Raw genomic sequence first — 17,194 nt, 5'->3', positions numbered from 1 at the left:
AAGAAGTTTACAACACATTGTTGCTGCCAGTGCTCCTGCTGCTGCTGTTGCTGCCTCTGCTTTGGCCTTGTTGTAGTTGCTCATAAATGCGCCATGAATAAATTAACTCGCTGAAAAGCAAAAGGCAGTTACAGCGTTTGGATTTCAAGCGAGTGATAATAATAATTGAGGCAGCAGCTACGGCAGCACACACACACACCCACACACACACACATAGTCTGTGTCATATAATAACAGTTTGGTAAATTTACACTGTAAGAAATGTAGCTGGGAATAAATCTAGCAGGAATGCTTCAAGTAAGCCAGATTAAGTTTAATATCATATCATCTTTAAAATGCTATATCACTCTCCATGTCACTCTCTCCCTGTCTAAGGATTTTTTTACTGTCGGTCTCTTTCTGTGTTTCTCCCTCTCTCACCTTTGTTACTCGTACATTTGTTGTTTCTCTGCTGTTATTTGTTTGCTATGCCTAATACAACTCTATAGCAGCTCATAACCTAGCAACCGTTTCGCTTGCCACTAACAAAACAACACTTCAAATAAATATAAACCTATAGCTCGCGAGGTTTATATTTATTTGAATAGAGCTGTGCTCCATTTACCCATTCGAACTGTCCTCAATATGATTGGTGCTCGGACTACGCGGCAGGGCTCAGCGATCAATGCCAAGCCGCGAATATCTCGTAGCGTGAGGCATCCGTGCTTCACGCTGAAGCGTCCGTTCGTCTTTCAGGTGCGCAAGTCCCTTGTGGAGTATGTGGACGAGGATCTGCTGAAAATGAACACGTCGGTGTTCTATCAGCGCATCTTTATATTGGCCAAGAATGTGGAGCAAAAGCGGGAAAGTGAGCTGCAGCCAGCAGAGGACAAGGCCGACTTAGCTCAGTCAAATGTGGATGTAGATGCAACGCACACAGCTGAGGGCATAGCGGATGAGGATCAACACTACTCGGAGGTGGCCACGCCGGAAGTGCCGGAGGTGGCCCAGATGCATCATGGGTCTGGTGCTGGGGCTCACTTGTCAGTTACAATTAAAGATGAAATTGAAACTGAAGCTGAAACCTTGACCCACACATTTCGATTCGATAAGGATGAAATTGCGGACGATGATGAAGAAGAAGAGCAGCCGGAAGCTGAGCCAGAAATAGTTGAAAAGCCCAAGGATGTTTTTAATTATTTTACCGAAATGCTACAGGAGCTTCACTTCAAATGTCGCGACTTGATCTACTCACACGATCCCCTGTGCGGACTGGTTCTCTATATGAATGACTATACCATGATGATGCTGGAAAGCTGCGAGGATATGATAGGCATCTTCTGCGCGAAACTCTTGGAACGTATTCCTGAATATTGGCAAAATCATCGAGTCTTCCATATTGAAGATCACATCAAAGAGGTGAGTCGAGTCCAACAGAATAGTTGAAATGCGGAATATCTCTGCTAACTCTGCCTCTACAGCTCTACACTAGGCAACTCGTGTTCAGACGCATACCAGCTGCTTTTCTCAATGAAAAGTTTCCGCCCTCTACGCCCACGGACGAGTACCTGATGGGCAAACAGCATTTGATTATCAAGGATAAATTGTTTACTATATGCTCTCTGATCAGCGAGAGTATGAACCCACCCAAATCAGCGACATCCCAGCAGGACTCATCTCTCAAAACAGAGGGCACTGAGATTGACGAAATGGAGGCTGAAAGCGAAGAAGAAACCGTGCAACAAAGAAGTCAGCCGCTCAGTCAAATGCAACGTCTAACTGTCGCTGGTTCAGAGACGTTGCCTACTGATATCTTTCGAAAATGGCTGCCGGAAATACAGCGCATTGAGCTAGTATTGGCCTCGACACGGTTCTACTATACGCTGGAGGAGTTCTGTGGTCTGTATGGCCAGGTGCCGTATAGACCGGATGATGACGGTGCTTTCTGGCCCATACAGAACAACTATACACCGGCAAATATCTACAGGCGTACACCGTTTGACATTAATCTGACCTTTGCGGAATATGCGGCCGATATGAATCGTCGTCTACAGGAGGAGCAGGAGAAGCACAAGGCTGAGCTGGAGGCAGCTGCTGAAGCTGAGGCAAATGCCGCGGCACAGGCGCAGCCACAGGAAAAGCCACAGAAACCAAAAGAAGAGGAAGAGCCAGAGGAATAATATTCTTCATATATCATTAATTTTTGTTTGTTCAGTTTTTAATAAAATTTCGTTCAGTGTAGCCATCAACATTGAATATTACCAGAACACAGTTACTGGCGTTTTTATCTACCGAAACTCGCAATGTTAGGACAATGTTAGGTTGCCTGAGCTACTTCCTATTGAACCTAGATTTCACTTGCTTGACTTCTATGTAGTCAATAATAAACAGTTCATAACCTAGCAACCGTGTTGCTTTACAGTTACTAGACACATCACTTCACACACATACAATATAGTCCTGTGGACACATACAATAAAATCCTATAGGGAAATAGATTAGTATATACACTTTTACACCCAGCAGAGTTGTCCTCAATATGAGTGGCGCTAGGAATACGCGACGAGCCTCAGCATTCAATCCCAAGTCGGGACAATCGCGTAGTGTGAGGCGCCCCTGCTTCACGCTGAAGCGTCCGCTGGTCTTTCAGGTGCGCAAGTCCCTTGTGGAGTATGTGGACGAGAACCTGCTGAAAATGAACACGTCGGTGTTCTATCAGCGCATCTTCATATTGGCCAAGAATGTGGAGCAAAAGCGGGAAAGTGAGCTGCAGCCAGCAGAGGACAAGGCCGAATCGCCATATACGATGGCAGATACGACGCGCGCCGCTGAAGGCGTGGGCGAAGAGGATCAGCACTACTCGGAGGTGGCCACGCCGGATGTGCCGGACGCGCCAGAGGCAACGGAGGTGCCGCAGGTAAACAAGGAGCCTGCTGCACCTGCTGCTCCTACAGATGGGGCTCATATTAAAATTAATGATGCAATAGAGACTGAAGCTGAAACCTTAACCCACACATTTCGATTCGATGAGCATTTATATGGGGAAGATGATGAGGAGACAGATAACACTGAAGCTGAACCAGAAATAGTAGAAAAGCCCAAGGACGTTTTCAATTATTTTACCGAAATGCTACAGGAGCTTCACTTCAAATGTCGCGAATTGATCTACTCACACGATCCCCTGTGCGGACTGGTTCTCTATATGAATGACTATACCATGATGATGCTGGAAGGCTGCGAGGATATGATAGGCATTTTCTGCGCGAAACTCTTGGAACGTATTCCTGAATATTGGCAAAATCATCGAGTCTTCCATATTGAAGATAACATCAAAAAGGTGAGTCGAGTCCAACGGAATAGTTGAAATGCGGAATATCTCTGCTAACTCTGCCATTACAGCTCTACACTAGGCAACTGGTGTTCAGACGCATACCAGCTGCCTTTCTCAATGAAAAGTTTCCGCCTTCGACGCCCACGGACGAGTACCTGATGGGCAAACAGCATTTGATTATCAAGGATAAATTGTTCACCATATGCTCTCTGATCAGCGAGAGTATGGAGCCAATCGATTTTGATTCGTCCCAGCTAGACTCGTCTCTCCAAACAGAGGGGACTGAGTTTGACGAAATGGAGGCTGAAAGCGAAGAGAATCTTCCGCAACAGAGAAGTCAGCCGCTCAGTCAAATGCAGCGCTTAACTGTCGCTGGTTCAGAGACGTTGCCTACGGATATCTTTCGAAAATGGCTGCCGGAAATACAGCGCATTGAGCTAGTATTGGCCTCGACACGGTTCTACTATACACTGGAAGAGTTCTCTGGTCTGTATGGCCAGGTGCCGTATAGACCCGATGATGACGGCGCATTCTGGCCCATACAGAACAACTATACACCGGCAAATATCTACAGGCGTACACCGTTTGACATTAATCTGACCTTTGCGGAATATGCGGCCGATATGAATCGTCGTCTACAGGAGGAGCAGGAGAAGCATAAGGCTGAGCAGGAGGCAGCTGCTGAAGCTGAGGCACTCGCCGCTGCGCAGGCGAAGCCACAGGCTCAAAAGGCACAGAAGGCCAAAGTGCAGGAGGAGCCAGAGGAATAATATTTTCATTTTCGATATTATTAGTTCGTTCGTTCGTAGCATGAACTTTCGTTCAGTGTAGATGTCGACATTGGATATGGAGTAGCTGTTGCTGTGTTATCTATCGAAACTCGCGTTCGGTTACAATATTCTCGCTCTCGTGCACATGAGTGCATTCAGTGTAAAGACGGTGGGCGGTTCCACTGAAAGACGGCGGTGTGGCGGTGCGGTGGCTTGGCTGAACTACAGCTGGTGGCTCGTGACTCGTGGTTGGTGGCTGCGGCTGTAAACGCTGCTTACTTGTTTTGGTTTGCCACTTGAATGGGTCGACTCTGTTAACATAAACATAAATTTGTGCGCATCCTTAAGAAGACACACATGCACATTAATATACAAGCGTGTGTGTGTGAGGGTGTGTGTGTGTGTGTGTGGGGTGGAGGAGGAGCTGTGGGCTTTTAACATAAACCACAACAGACGCCAGCTGTCAGATGTAATACCGTTAGCTTGCAGCTGTCAAAAGCTGTAGCTGTCATTTTAAGTCACTTGACAGTTCGCACACAAACACATACACTCTCACGCACACCATATAAACACACATAATTATAGCTGCTCAGAAACTGGATTTGCCTTTGCGAAAGGGAGAGGATTTCCTAACATTTAGCTTAAAGCCTGTTGGAATTGGGTTTTTAAATTCAAAGTTCAGTGATTCTTCCTCTTTTTTTTTTTTTTTTTTTTTTTTTTTTTGTTCACCGTAGCAAAAGTGTGTGAAAATACATTTGTATATGAGATTAGTTGGTTTGGCTTTTCGGACTGCAAATTTGAAATAAAGCGTGAAATGAAATGAAAAGCGTGTTTAGAAATTGAGCTAAAAAGTTAATTAAACTTCTAGGTGAAGTGCAAGTTGTTTGACACGCACACGAGCTGCCAGCCGGCTGCTGCAGGACATGCGCTGACAAGGACACAATTCAATCAAGCGCCACAGCAACAGCAATAGTAAAAGCAGCAACAGCAGCAGCAGCAGCAAAGAGTGTCGGCGCATAAACAAGGACATTGCACTCCAGGGTGCTCGCTCAGCGCAAGAGATGAAGAGGACGACAGCCTGTGCGTGTATGTGTGTGTGTGTGCGGCAGCGAGAGCAAAGCCAAACATTTGCCACTGCAGTTTTCATAAACTGCCAGGCAACAGCAACAGCAGCAACAGCTACAGCTACATGGCACAGCAGAGACAATGGCGATAAGCCGCTGCAGTCCAGAGCGAAAGGACGAAAGTGCATGTTGCCACCACGTGGCCCACAACTTGAGGCGCAAACTCATAAATTACAAGAGTAGAGCCAGAAAAAAGCAGCTCAAATGACTTTTGGCTGTTGGTGTGAACGTGTATATGGGTGTGTCTCTGTCTGTGTGTGTGTGTCTGTGTATGTGTGTGCTCGGTCCAAAAGTGAAACAGTTTGCAGTAGTCACTTTAGGGGCGCTTGGGCGTGGCCAAGTTTAGCGCAGCGTTGGCCATGCGAGCCATGTTGTCTGGCACGCCAAAGGCCAGGCATAATTCGAGCCAAACTCAATTTGTTTGTAATGTTTTAGACAACAGCAGCGTCAGCGCTACAACAACAACTAAATTATATATATATATCCAAATATATATACCGCAAAAACAATTTTTGCGCAACTTTGCAGCGCGCTAAACGAATTTGAACATTTTTGCTGCCACCGAAACAGAAAACGAAATAAAGTGAAGAACCAGACAGCGGCGGCATAGCAGAGCAACAAACAAGAGCAGCACGTTCAGCTGCTATTTGCCACAAAAAGGATTACGTAAAGAGACTACATGTCTGTGTGTATATGTGTGTGTGTGTGTACACTATAACATATAAATTTGTGATTTGGTTGTTTGAGAAGAGGACACAAAAGAGATGAAATAACATAAAGAAATACGTTGTCTATTAAAGATTTCTAGGCATGCAACTGCTTGCCGACAAGCAGTGCAAGCAAGCATATGGGATATGCAGTTGCACTGCTTGTCGAGAGGAAGCGGAAATAAAATTATATTTAAGAGATGATCATGATTTAATTTGCTTTAACTTAAAATATATTATTATTATTACAATTTTATATTTAAGCATAAATATTATCACTGAAATAGAAGAAAAATTCTTAAATTTAAACGAAAATAAATTTACTTGAAATTAATAATAAATTGTAATCCCAAAAGTGAGCCTTATATATATATGAATATATACATATATATGCAAACATGAGGAAATACAATTAGTAGAACGGCACACAAATCATTTAAAAATTCATAAGCAATAAAATTCTCATAATTTTAAGCTTGGCAAGCCCTGCGGGTGCGCTTAAGGCATATTTATGATACAAAAGTTATTGACTCTAGAGAGAGAGGGAAAGAGAGAGAGAGAGAAACGCAAAAATATGTTTATTTACAGGTTATTCATCTCAATGTGACCCTTAAATCAAATTAAAAGCAGCGCTGTTGCTCCTAAGTCCAGAGCAAATCAGCTATAGGCCAAAAAGTTGGGCTATTAAATTTGTATAAGCTCAGCTCATAAATATGAAGAAAAAAAAACAAAATTAAATTTAATATCAAGCACACATACATGCGCACGCAAACATACACACAAAGCCCACACACACACACGCACACATACAGCAGCAAGTTGAGTGAAATTAAGCGCAAAAGAGCAGTGCAAATGGCTGGAAAACAAGAAGCAGCTAAGTGAAAGCGGACAACAACAACAACAGCAGCAACTAGAACAACGACAGCAGCAGTGAGTAACATTTGTGTGTGTCTGTTTCTTTGACTGACAGTTATGTCCGTCTGTCTGCCTGTCCGCTTGTCCGCTTGGCCTTGACGCCAAAAGTCCGGAACTTGTGCGCCTTTCAAATGCTGCAGCCACAAAATGTTTGCGACTCGTGAAATACTCGGTCGAGGCGCATTTAATTACAAGCATTAAGCTGCTGTCATGTGTGTGCGTGTGTGTGCGCGTGTGTGTTAGCCTGAACTGGACTACATGCATATAGCCTTTCGCTTTATTGTTGTTTATCTTGATGCTGGCGGTCTGGCTCTTTTTTTACACTTTAACTCATATTTATTATCGCGTTGGTTTTTGGTTTCCTGCTTCCCGTGAGTGCCTAAAATGTCCGAAAAATGTGCGCATGTGTGTGTGTGTGCGCGCGCGTGTCCTTTTTGCCCATGCCATGCCATGCCGCGTTTGTTTATTATGTGATTATGCTTGAGTTTAGCGCGGGGAGTTTTTTTATTCTTCTTTCATTTTTTGTTGTTGCTTTTTTTTTTTTGTATTTTGAGCTCTATTCCGGATGTTGAGAAACCATTTGTCATTTTTTTGCACATTTATAATTTTTTAGCATATTTGTCATTTTTTAGCATAATTTGTAGCTTTCATTATTATCGGCGAATGAAGAGCCGCATCGAGATCAATTATCGGTTAAGTCGATAAACTTATGTTAGTATTCAGTAAGCAAACGAACGGACAAGTTGAGCGTACCAGCAATTGGCTGTTATAGTTCATATTAAATAAAGAAATGTTTAATTATTCATCATAAATTTGGTCCTTCGAGCCGGAGCCGTTGGGCATTGCTACTGAATGCTCACTTGGAGTTGTAATAAACAGCGCGCACTATTGGAAAAGTGACGTGTTTTGTCTTGTCGTGTTTTGCTGCTGGAGACGCAGCAATTGCAAATTCTTGGAATTACGTATCGATATTTGGCATCATACGTAATACGCAGTACGCACTATTGGAAAAGTGACGTGTTTTGTCTTGTCGTGTTTTTGCTGCTGCAGACGCAGCAATTGCAATTCTTGGAATTACGTATCGATATTTGGCATCATACGTAGTACGCAGTACGCACTATTGGAAAATTGCGGTGATTAATGGTTTGTTCGGCTGCTAGAGACGCAGCAATTTCATCACATTAATTTAATACCTGGCTATTTTGGACAACTTGGATTGACTGCTGGCAACGCAGCACGCTACAATGGAAAATCTACGTACTTTACTGGGAGCCAGAGGTAGATTGAAGGCAACAATTACCCGTATTTCTGGATATGCGGAGCATCCACCTGAGGGTTGCACCTTCTACGATATTGATACAAAATTGGACACGCTGGTTCAAGTTTGGAAGCAGTTTGTCAACCTTGGTGACGAACTTTATAAATATGAAGATGTGCAGGGATATGTGGATCCATCAAGTGACAACAATGTATATGAGGAGCGCTTTGAACGAGCTTGTGCTCTTCTTAAGACACTGCACGCAGAGTACAAACCCCACAAACTGGAAGAAGTCAATACCACATCTAATGTGCTTGGGGAAGTAGATAATTCGCCCATCCAAGGCATTTTACAACAAATACAGCAACAGTCTCATATACAAATACAACAATTACAGCAACAGTCTCAGATGCAAATGCAACAAATGCAGCAGATGCAAATGGAGACTATGGAGGCCTTAATGCAACGACTGCTACCACAGCATGTGGATAACGAGTCACCGTCAGGCTCACAGCAATGCGCAGGACCATCTGTAAAGGATTGGGAACTGCCACGGATTCATATCACACCATTTGATGGAGATTATAAGGAATGGCACGCATTTAAGGGTCTATTCGACAGTGCCGTTCACAGCAAGACAACGTTGACGAATATCCAGAAGTATCATCACTTAAAATCTTGTTTAAAAGGAGAAGCTGCGAAACTTATTCAGCATCTGCCCTTAGCCGATGCCAACTATGAAATAGCTTGGAATTCATTAGTTGATCGGTACGAGAAGCCTCGCTATTTGGTAAACGTGTTGTTGGATACATTTACTGGACTGCCCAAGGTTGCGGATCAAAACCCAGCATCGCTTCGATCGCTAACAAACGAAGCTGGTACCGTAATTCGGGCATTAGACGCCTCTGGACAAACGGATCGGGATTGTTGGCTGATTTACTTGCTCATGGCAAAGGTTGATGACACCACACGTCGTGAATGGTACGAAAAGAGTCAAGATATAGCAAATCCTACGATAACGCAGTTGCTCAAGTTCCTGGATGCACGTTGTGATCGACTGGAGCTCAGTCAATCTGCAACTACGACAAGCAGCAAGCCTAGACAGGACAGAGGTACCAGGAACGCACATGCGCTACTCGCCACTTCAGAGCGCTGTGCAAAGTGCAACAAGGAACACGCATTGATGGCATGTACACAATTTTTGGATTTATCAATTCAGCAGCGATATGCCTTTGCAAAGTCCAAACACATGTGCTTTAATTGTTTGAGACTTGGCCATGGAGTGAGCGCTTGCACATCGAAGTCATCTTGTAAGCATTGCAAGCGCCGACATCACTCACTCTTGCACTTCGACCAACGTAACACTAAGGACAAAGGTGACCCACAGCAACATCAGCAGGATGATTCAAATGAGGCATCAGGTGCTAGCACAGTAGTAGCACTGACGAACGCCGTTAATACTTCAAAAGGTGGCAAGGGTGCAAATATGAGAAGTACACTGCCAACGGCACAGGTGTATGTGCGCAATTCTCGAGGACAAGACGTTGTTTGCCGCATATTATTGGACTGCGGCTCGGAGTTGTCCTATGTTTCGGAACGGTGTATCCAGACATTGGGTCTGACCCGTTCACACTCTCGCATCTCTATATCTGGAATATCATCAATCAAGGCAGAAACAACAAGAGGGCTCTGTTCACTACACATCAAGTCGCGAGTGTCAGATGCATCTCTTGTGGTCAAGGCACACGTGCTTGGAAACATTACTTCGACACTGATGAGAGAAACTATAAATGCAGCAGACCTCTCTATGTTTAGCGGCCACACCCTGGCAGACGCCGCATTTAATACCAACGCTTCAATCGACATTTTGCTTGGCAACGATCACATTTGGACGGTTCTTACTGGAGATAAGTTGTGTAATCTCCAGGGGAACACAATTGCTATTGATTCAATATTTGGATGGATCATCACATCTGTGGCAGGAGCGTGTACAACTACAACTACGTCACTCCTAGCTACCATGGACATCAACACACTGTTGCAACGGTTTTGGGAACTGGAAGAACTTCCATCGTGCACGTCTGCCAATAAAGAAGATGAGTTAGTGGAGACTCATTTCGTCCAAACGCACTCCCGTAATGCCGAAGGGAGATACATCGTCGAGCTACCATTCAAGCAAGGAAACCCAGAGTTTGCAGACACCTATCATGGAGCCAAGTCTCGCTTCTTGGCAGTTGAGCGTCGTTTAATGAGGGATGCAGCTTTACGATCGAAGTATGTGCAATTCATGAGGGAGTACATACAACTGGATCACATGAAGGAGGTAGATGCAGAAGAAGACGCCACTTCGAAGAAGGTTTTCTACATGCCGCACCATCCGGTGCTAGGTGCAAAGCTGCGTGTGGTATTTGATGGCTCATTTCAAGACCAAGATGGTCGGTCTCTAAACGATGCGCTTCATATTGGTCCATGTATACAACGCAACCTGTTTAACGTATGCATGAGGTTTCGAATGCACAAGTTTGTATTTTCGGCTGATATTGTGAAGATGTTTAGACAAATTTTGGTTGCACCTAAACATCAGGACTTTCAACGAATATTATGGAGAGAACATCCATCAGCACCATTGAAACACTTCAAACTCTGCACAGTTACATACGGGACTGCGTCTGCGCCATTCCTCGCAGTCCGGGTGTTAGAACAACTTGCCAAGGACCACGAGCATGAGTTTCCCAGAGCAGCTAAGATAGTACTGGAGGATTTCTATGTGGACGATGTATTAACAGGAGCCATGACAGAGGAAGAACTTATTGACATTCAAACTGAGCTGGTTGCACTCATGTCACGTGCGCAATTGGAATTGGGAAAATGGATCTCAAATAGCACACGACTATGCACCGCGCAAGGTGATAGAGTCAACATGTCAACAGCAACATCAAGGGTATTAGGACTACATTGGGATCCTGGAGAAGACAACCTTGCATACAACATCGTATTATCGGAAACTGCAAGCTGTACAAAGCGACAAGTGCTATCCGATGTAGCACACATTTTTGATCCTCTGGGCATTTTGGCACCAGTGGTAGTCCAATTCAAGATTCTACTGCAAGAACTCTGGTTGCTTGATTTGGATTGGGACTCTGAACTTCCGATGAAACAGGCGCACTCTTGGCAGATGTATCGCAAGGACATTTCGTCGCTACAACAACTAAAGATACCTCGCTTCATAGACAGTCACATGAATCACATCGAGTTACATGCATTCTCAGACGCTTCGCTTAAGGCTTACTCTGCAGTCGTCTACAGCAGAGTTGAGTATAGTGACGGATCTATAGGAGTATATCTTGTTGCTGCTAAGACTCGCGTCGCACCTTTAAAACTAGCAACGCTGCCACGCCTCGAACTGTGTGGAGCTCTACTCCTGACTAGACTTGTTAAGGCAATTCAAGCTAGTTTGGGCAAGAAGGAAGTGAAGGTATATGCATGGTGCGATTCTACAATCGTATTGTCCTGGCTGTCAAATCAACCCTGTAAATTGAAGATGTTCGTAGCCAATCGTACGGCAGAAATACTCGAGACAATCCCACGGGACGCTTGGAGGCATGTGAGTACCAAGGAAAATCCTGCAGATTGTGCATCCCGAGGAATGCTCGCCGGTGACCTTCTTAAATTTGACTTATGGTGGAAGGGACCGTCCTGGCTACATGATTCCCAGGAGTGTTTGGAGATGCTTCGACGATCAAAATTCTGCTGTTCCATCGTGCCGCCAGCAGCAGAAGCGGAATTCAAGGCCAATATTCTGACGGCAACGGAGGACATGGCATCGTCCCCCTTTGATGCTTTACTTACTAGAGTATCATCATGGCTACGACTGATTCGAATCATCGCATACGTCCGGCGCTTTGTACATCGCGTCCGATCAAGAAACTCACTTCATTCAGCAGCCTTGACATTCCATGAAATTGACGCAGCACGAAAGTTTTGTCTAGAGCAAGCACAAAACGCATTTGATGTTGATCGGCAGCGCTTGTTGAAGAAGCAACCGCTGCAGCACCGTTCCAAGTTGAGCAAGCTAGCTCCATTTGTTGACCAGGATGGCCTTATTCGAGTTGGAGGACGCTTAGAAAACTCTTACCTATCTAGAGATGCCAAACACCCAATTGTACTACCGAACCATCATCGACTAGTTGAGCTGTTACTGAAGCATGAGCATCAGTTCAACCTTCATCCTGGAGTTTCGGCAATGTTTGCTATAATTCGTCAGAAGTACTGGATACTTGGATCCAGAAACCTCATCCGACGAATCACGCATGGATGTCTAAACTGTTTCAAGCAGCGTCATCATACTACACAACAGCTTATGGCTAACTTACCTGCCACTCGCGTGCGGCAGGCCTTTACATTCGAACACACTGGAGTCGATTATGCTGGACCTATCTTGCTAAAGGTACACAAGGGACGCAACCCGCGTAAAGAGAAGGGCTACATTTGTCTCTTTGTATGCATGGTGACATCAGCACTTCATCTAGAATTGGCAACTGACCTAAGCACAGACACCTTTCTGGCAGCCCTCAGACGTTTTATGGCCCGCCGTGGGAAGCCTGCCGAAATGTACAGCGACAATGGACGTAACTTCGTCGGTGCTAAGCGCACATTAAATGAGATGTCACAACTACATACTTCACGCGAGCATAACGAAGTGGTAGCGAGGAAATTGGCGGAGCAAAGCATCAAGTGGAATTTCATCCCACCATATACTCCACATTGGGGTGGAAAATGGGAGTCTGCTGTACGTTCCGTGAAGTTACACTTGCGACGAGTGATCGGAAATACAGTGATTACATTTGAACAGATGCGCACTCTGCTTACACAAATAGAAGCAGTCGTGAACTCCCGTCCATTATGCGCAACTTCGGACACAGAAATTGGATTCTTGTCACCAGCACATTTTTTGATCGGACGGACGTACACTGCAGTTCCAGATGGGAGCTACGCAGAGGTACCAACCAATCGCTTGGGATATTGGCAACATACTCAGGCAATGCTTCAAGGATTTTGGAAACGTTGGCAGCAGGAATACTTAACAGCATTGCAGCAACGACCAAAATGGTCTACCAAGATGCCTAACATATCCCTTGGAGACATTGTACTCATCAAGGATTCGCATACGCCTCCAGCAACATGGAACTTAGGACGCGTAATCGAGGTGTACCCAGGAGAGGATGGATTAGTACGGGCAGTTAAACTCAAGGTCGTTTCTGGAGAGATTATACGACCCATCACGAAGATAGCAGCCCTACCACATTCTGAAACGGAGTTTCAGGGGGGGCCGGGATGTTGAGAAACCATTTGTCATTTTTTTGCACATTTATAATTTTTTAGCATATTTGTCATTTTTTAGCATAATTTGTAGCTTTCATTATTATCGGCGAATGAAGAGCCGCATCGAGATCAATTATCGGTTAAGTCGATAAACTTATGTTAGTATTCAGTAAGCAAACGAACGGACAAGTTGAGCGTACCAGCAATTGGCTGTTATAGTTCATATTAAATAAAGAAATGTTTAATTATTCATCACCGGATATTTTTGTTTGCTGGCCGGCGGCTGGATTTGTCCTTTTGCCTGTCCTGTTTATGTTTTTAAAGCGCCGACGACCCGAGCGCTCACTCTTGACTATGGCGGCTCATGATTGTTGTTGTTATTGCTGCTGTCAGTCTGTCTGACTTGTAAATTACGTGGGTCAGGGGTAAACAGCCCCCGCCACCCCCGCCACCCCCGCAGCCTCTGCTGCCACCGACGACATGCTTACAAATTACATTGTTGTTTGTGTTGTCACCTCCCATCACCCTTCTCACTCTCTCTCGCTGACTGACAAGCTACGACCTATGACATTTTTTTTGAAGCACTCCCAAGACTCGAACGGGGCACTCTCGTATTGCAGTTGAAAACATGATAAATTGTGAGAAGGCTTTAAGGCATCCGGTGTCTGTTAACTTAATCATAAGGCCGAGAGCTCTGGTTGAGGCCTTAGGTTTTAATTTTCAGAAGCTTCACGCTGGAATTCCTTTTGATTTGGGCTCGCATAGCTGGCGCTGCAGCGCTCGAGGCATGTTAAATGTTTCCCGGCCGAGTTGAATGTTAAATTATTTGACTGTTTGGCGACTAGATTCAATTGAGTGGAAGCGAATGCTTTTAGCTTGAATTGCTCTTGGATAAGTTCGGCTTTCAGGCACAAATTCCACAAATATTATTGTCAGAGAGCTGTCAAATACACTTCAAGTGTTTCAACTAATGTTGGATTTAATTATATATATGACGAGAGCTTGACAAACAAATAAACATTATACAAGGGCTGACATGTCTATTGCTGTGTGAGTGTATGTGGTGGATGTGGGTGTGTGTGTAGCAGTTATTGTGCAACATTTGCTAAAGCAAACAATTACAGCAACAACCACAACAGCAGCAGCGGTTAAAAAGCATTTTCAAGTCGAGCACAGCAGGCGAACAGAGATAGAGAATGAAAGAGAGAGAAAGATTTCGCTTTTCGCATTGTTTGCCGCATAGCTTGACGGAGTTTTTCGCTGCGTACAAAACAGTGCGAGTAATTAACTGACTTGTCACATAAGCCGCATTAACACAATGTCGCAAATGTTGGCGCTGCAGCAGCAGCAGCAGGAGTAGAAGGAGCAGCAGGAGGGGCTGCTGCATGGCATTACGATTACGTTTGTGCCACATGTGGCACATTTACATTGCATATGCAATGTGCCACCCGTTGGCTTATTAATTCTACTCTACTCTCTGCCTGGCTACGTGACACAGCTGACAAAAGTTCTCAAATCCATTTCGAGCGAAGCCCTTTAAGTTCTTTCGCTTTAAGCATTCATAATTGAATAAAAAATTTATAGTTTTTTGTGGCTCCAAAGTCGTGAGGCAGCACTGAATTGAGTTAATTTACAAATTCAGTGCACCGCAAATTATCAACAATATTTTCTGCGGTCGCTCGATTCTGTTTTCTTTTTCCATTTTTGTGCGACGCGTGTGAATTGAGTCGGGCGAGCGCGAAATTGAATCGAATGCCTTTTGATTTAATTTCGCGGCCAGCGGCTAAAGCGATAAGCGGCATGGGAAAGCCGATTGAAAGAAATATTAATATTATTAAATTATTAAATTTGTGACAAATTGTCGCTTGAATGCGGTGAATTGAAAATTCACGGAAGAGCCGGAGATTTTTATTTAAAATATATATTTAAAATATATCTATTGTAAATAATAGTTAATGATTAACTCATTGAGATGTTACTTAAATGATTTAAGTAGCTTTTGGCATATTTTTGCGTCAATATTCGACAGTTCTTTTTATGGGGCGTATGCGTAATGTGAAGCAAATAAATTGCGATAAGTTATAGATTTATTAAAATAAAATAAAATTATAATATTATAAAAAATTAAGAAAATAAATTAAAATAATAATAATAATAATAATAATAATAATAATAATAATAATAGTAATAGTTTGTTTTATATATATTTTTTTAATATTAATAATTTTAATAAAACTTTTAATATATTTAAATTTTTATTCCGTTACATTGTTTAACCATCTGCCTCTACACTCATTTAATTATTTTGCTGGCGTACCAGGCGGCGTATGCGCAATTTCAGTAGCATATGGAATGCAAATATACCTAGCTACGTGTTTATTGACATGCTGTACAGCAGTTTTTTATGCAATACTCTGGAATTTTTGGCTGCGCAGAGCATATAGGCTTTGTATTACAGTATGTAACTGGGAGTAGAATAATTAAATATGTATAATTGAGGAAGTTCGATCTATTTGTGTATCTGCCTATATTGTTATCTAGCTGAAGCTGTCTACTAAGCAACCTACTTAAACAATATTCTGCACACATACCTTTTTAGGGATTTGAAATTCACGTTATCAACTTTCTAGCTGATTTGACACGCTCATCAAATTCTTCATATATTAAACAGTCGGGATATACTTATGCATAAGAATATAAATTATCTTCGAACAGCTTGCCAAATATATTATGTTTACTTATGCTTATTCCCTTTGTCTCCTCTGCTATTTAGATCCATATTCCATACTTAGCGTACCTCCAAGTCAATCACATTCCATTGCCAGAGCATCGCACTTATTTGCACTGAAATATTGCAATTTTATTGAATATTGCAAGTAAATATTTTTTATACGTGTTTTTTATGTTACGTTCGGTTTTTTTTACGGCACAACAAAAAATGAAAGACATACATCAGAATTCGGTAATAATTTGAATCAACACAATAAAATAAATTGTTTTCAACACATCTGAACGTGGCTTACACAGCCTCGCCTCGTGGAGCAACTTGGTCTAACAGCGCACGCACACAATTATCACCTCAAAATATTGATTATTAAGCGCATTTCGAACGCTATTTAGGCACGCCCACGCCCACGTCGTGCCGCCCTATCCAGCCCGCTGCTCCCGCTTCCTGCCCTCTACCAATATAGAAACAAATGCCTTGTTGTAGTTTTCGTGTGCGCTGTTTAGCAAATTTTTTGTATCCGCAGCTGCTTTGCATAAAAAGTGACAGTCCTCAATGCTGTCTCTATGTGTGTGTCTGTGTGTGTGTGTGAGTGTGTACTTGTCAGTATTTAGCATGCAGGTCGGTATTTGCGGCTGCTAATGAAGTAATTTCGAGGCATATCACGCATAATCCAAAGCACGTGAGCTACTTACAATGTAATTCGTTGTCTATTTGTTTGATATTGAAAAAGCGTACAGCTAGTCAGGGTCTCATCGACGGCGTGGGCGGGCCCTGGGTTTGGGTTTAGGTTTACGTATGGGGGCGTTTAAGCCTTGTCACACAACTGCTGCATACTTTCAGGCAAGCAGCTCGCCTGCTGGCAGGATTTCAAGTGCAATTCATTGTCGATATTACGTGCCATGGCATTGAAAGTCTTCGATATGTACATGTACACACACACACACACACACACACACACACTTATATATATAGAGAGAGATAGAGAGAGACAGCTATCGATATAAATCCCGCTCGGTTAGTGCCATTGATGAGCCACAAAATGGCCTGGCCATGGGGCATG

General features: G+C 43.5%; 2 protein-coding genes across 2 annotated transcripts; both read left to right on the top strand.

The window, feature by feature from the left end:
- Positions 1 to 481: 481 nt before the first annotated feature.
- On the top strand, positions 482 to 2,250 carry LOC108614610 (uncharacterized). The gene is made up of 2 exons (XM_018008807.2): positions 482 to 1,398; positions 1,461 to 2,250. Exons 1-2 carry the CDS (start codon positions 625 to 627, stop codon positions 2,157 to 2,159), a joined length of 1,473 nt encoding a protein of 490 aa, XP_017864296.1. The 5' UTR covers positions 482 to 624; the 3' UTR covers positions 2,160 to 2,250.
- Positions 2,251 to 2,366: 116 nt separating this feature from the next.
- LOC149269131 (uncharacterized) lies at positions 2,367 to 4,906 on the top strand. Its single transcript, XM_089466602.1, has 2 exons — positions 2,367 to 3,316; positions 3,379 to 4,906. The coding sequence occupies exons 1-2, from the start codon at positions 2,519 to 2,521 to the stop codon at positions 4,078 to 4,080; spliced, it is 1,500 nt and encodes a 499-aa protein (XP_089322728.1). The 5' UTR covers positions 2,367 to 2,518; the 3' UTR covers positions 4,081 to 4,906.
- The last annotated feature ends 12,288 nt before the right edge of the window (positions 4,907 to 17,194 follow it).

Source organism: Drosophila arizonae, chromosome 4 (genome assembly GCF_054131065.1).
Source record: "Drosophila arizonae isolate 15081-1271.41 chromosome 4, UAZ_ARI_1.0, whole genome shotgun sequence".
NCBI lineage: Eukaryota > Metazoa > Arthropoda > Insecta > Diptera > Drosophilidae > Drosophila > Drosophila arizonae.
This window is presented reverse-complemented; position numbering and strand designations above follow the sequence as displayed.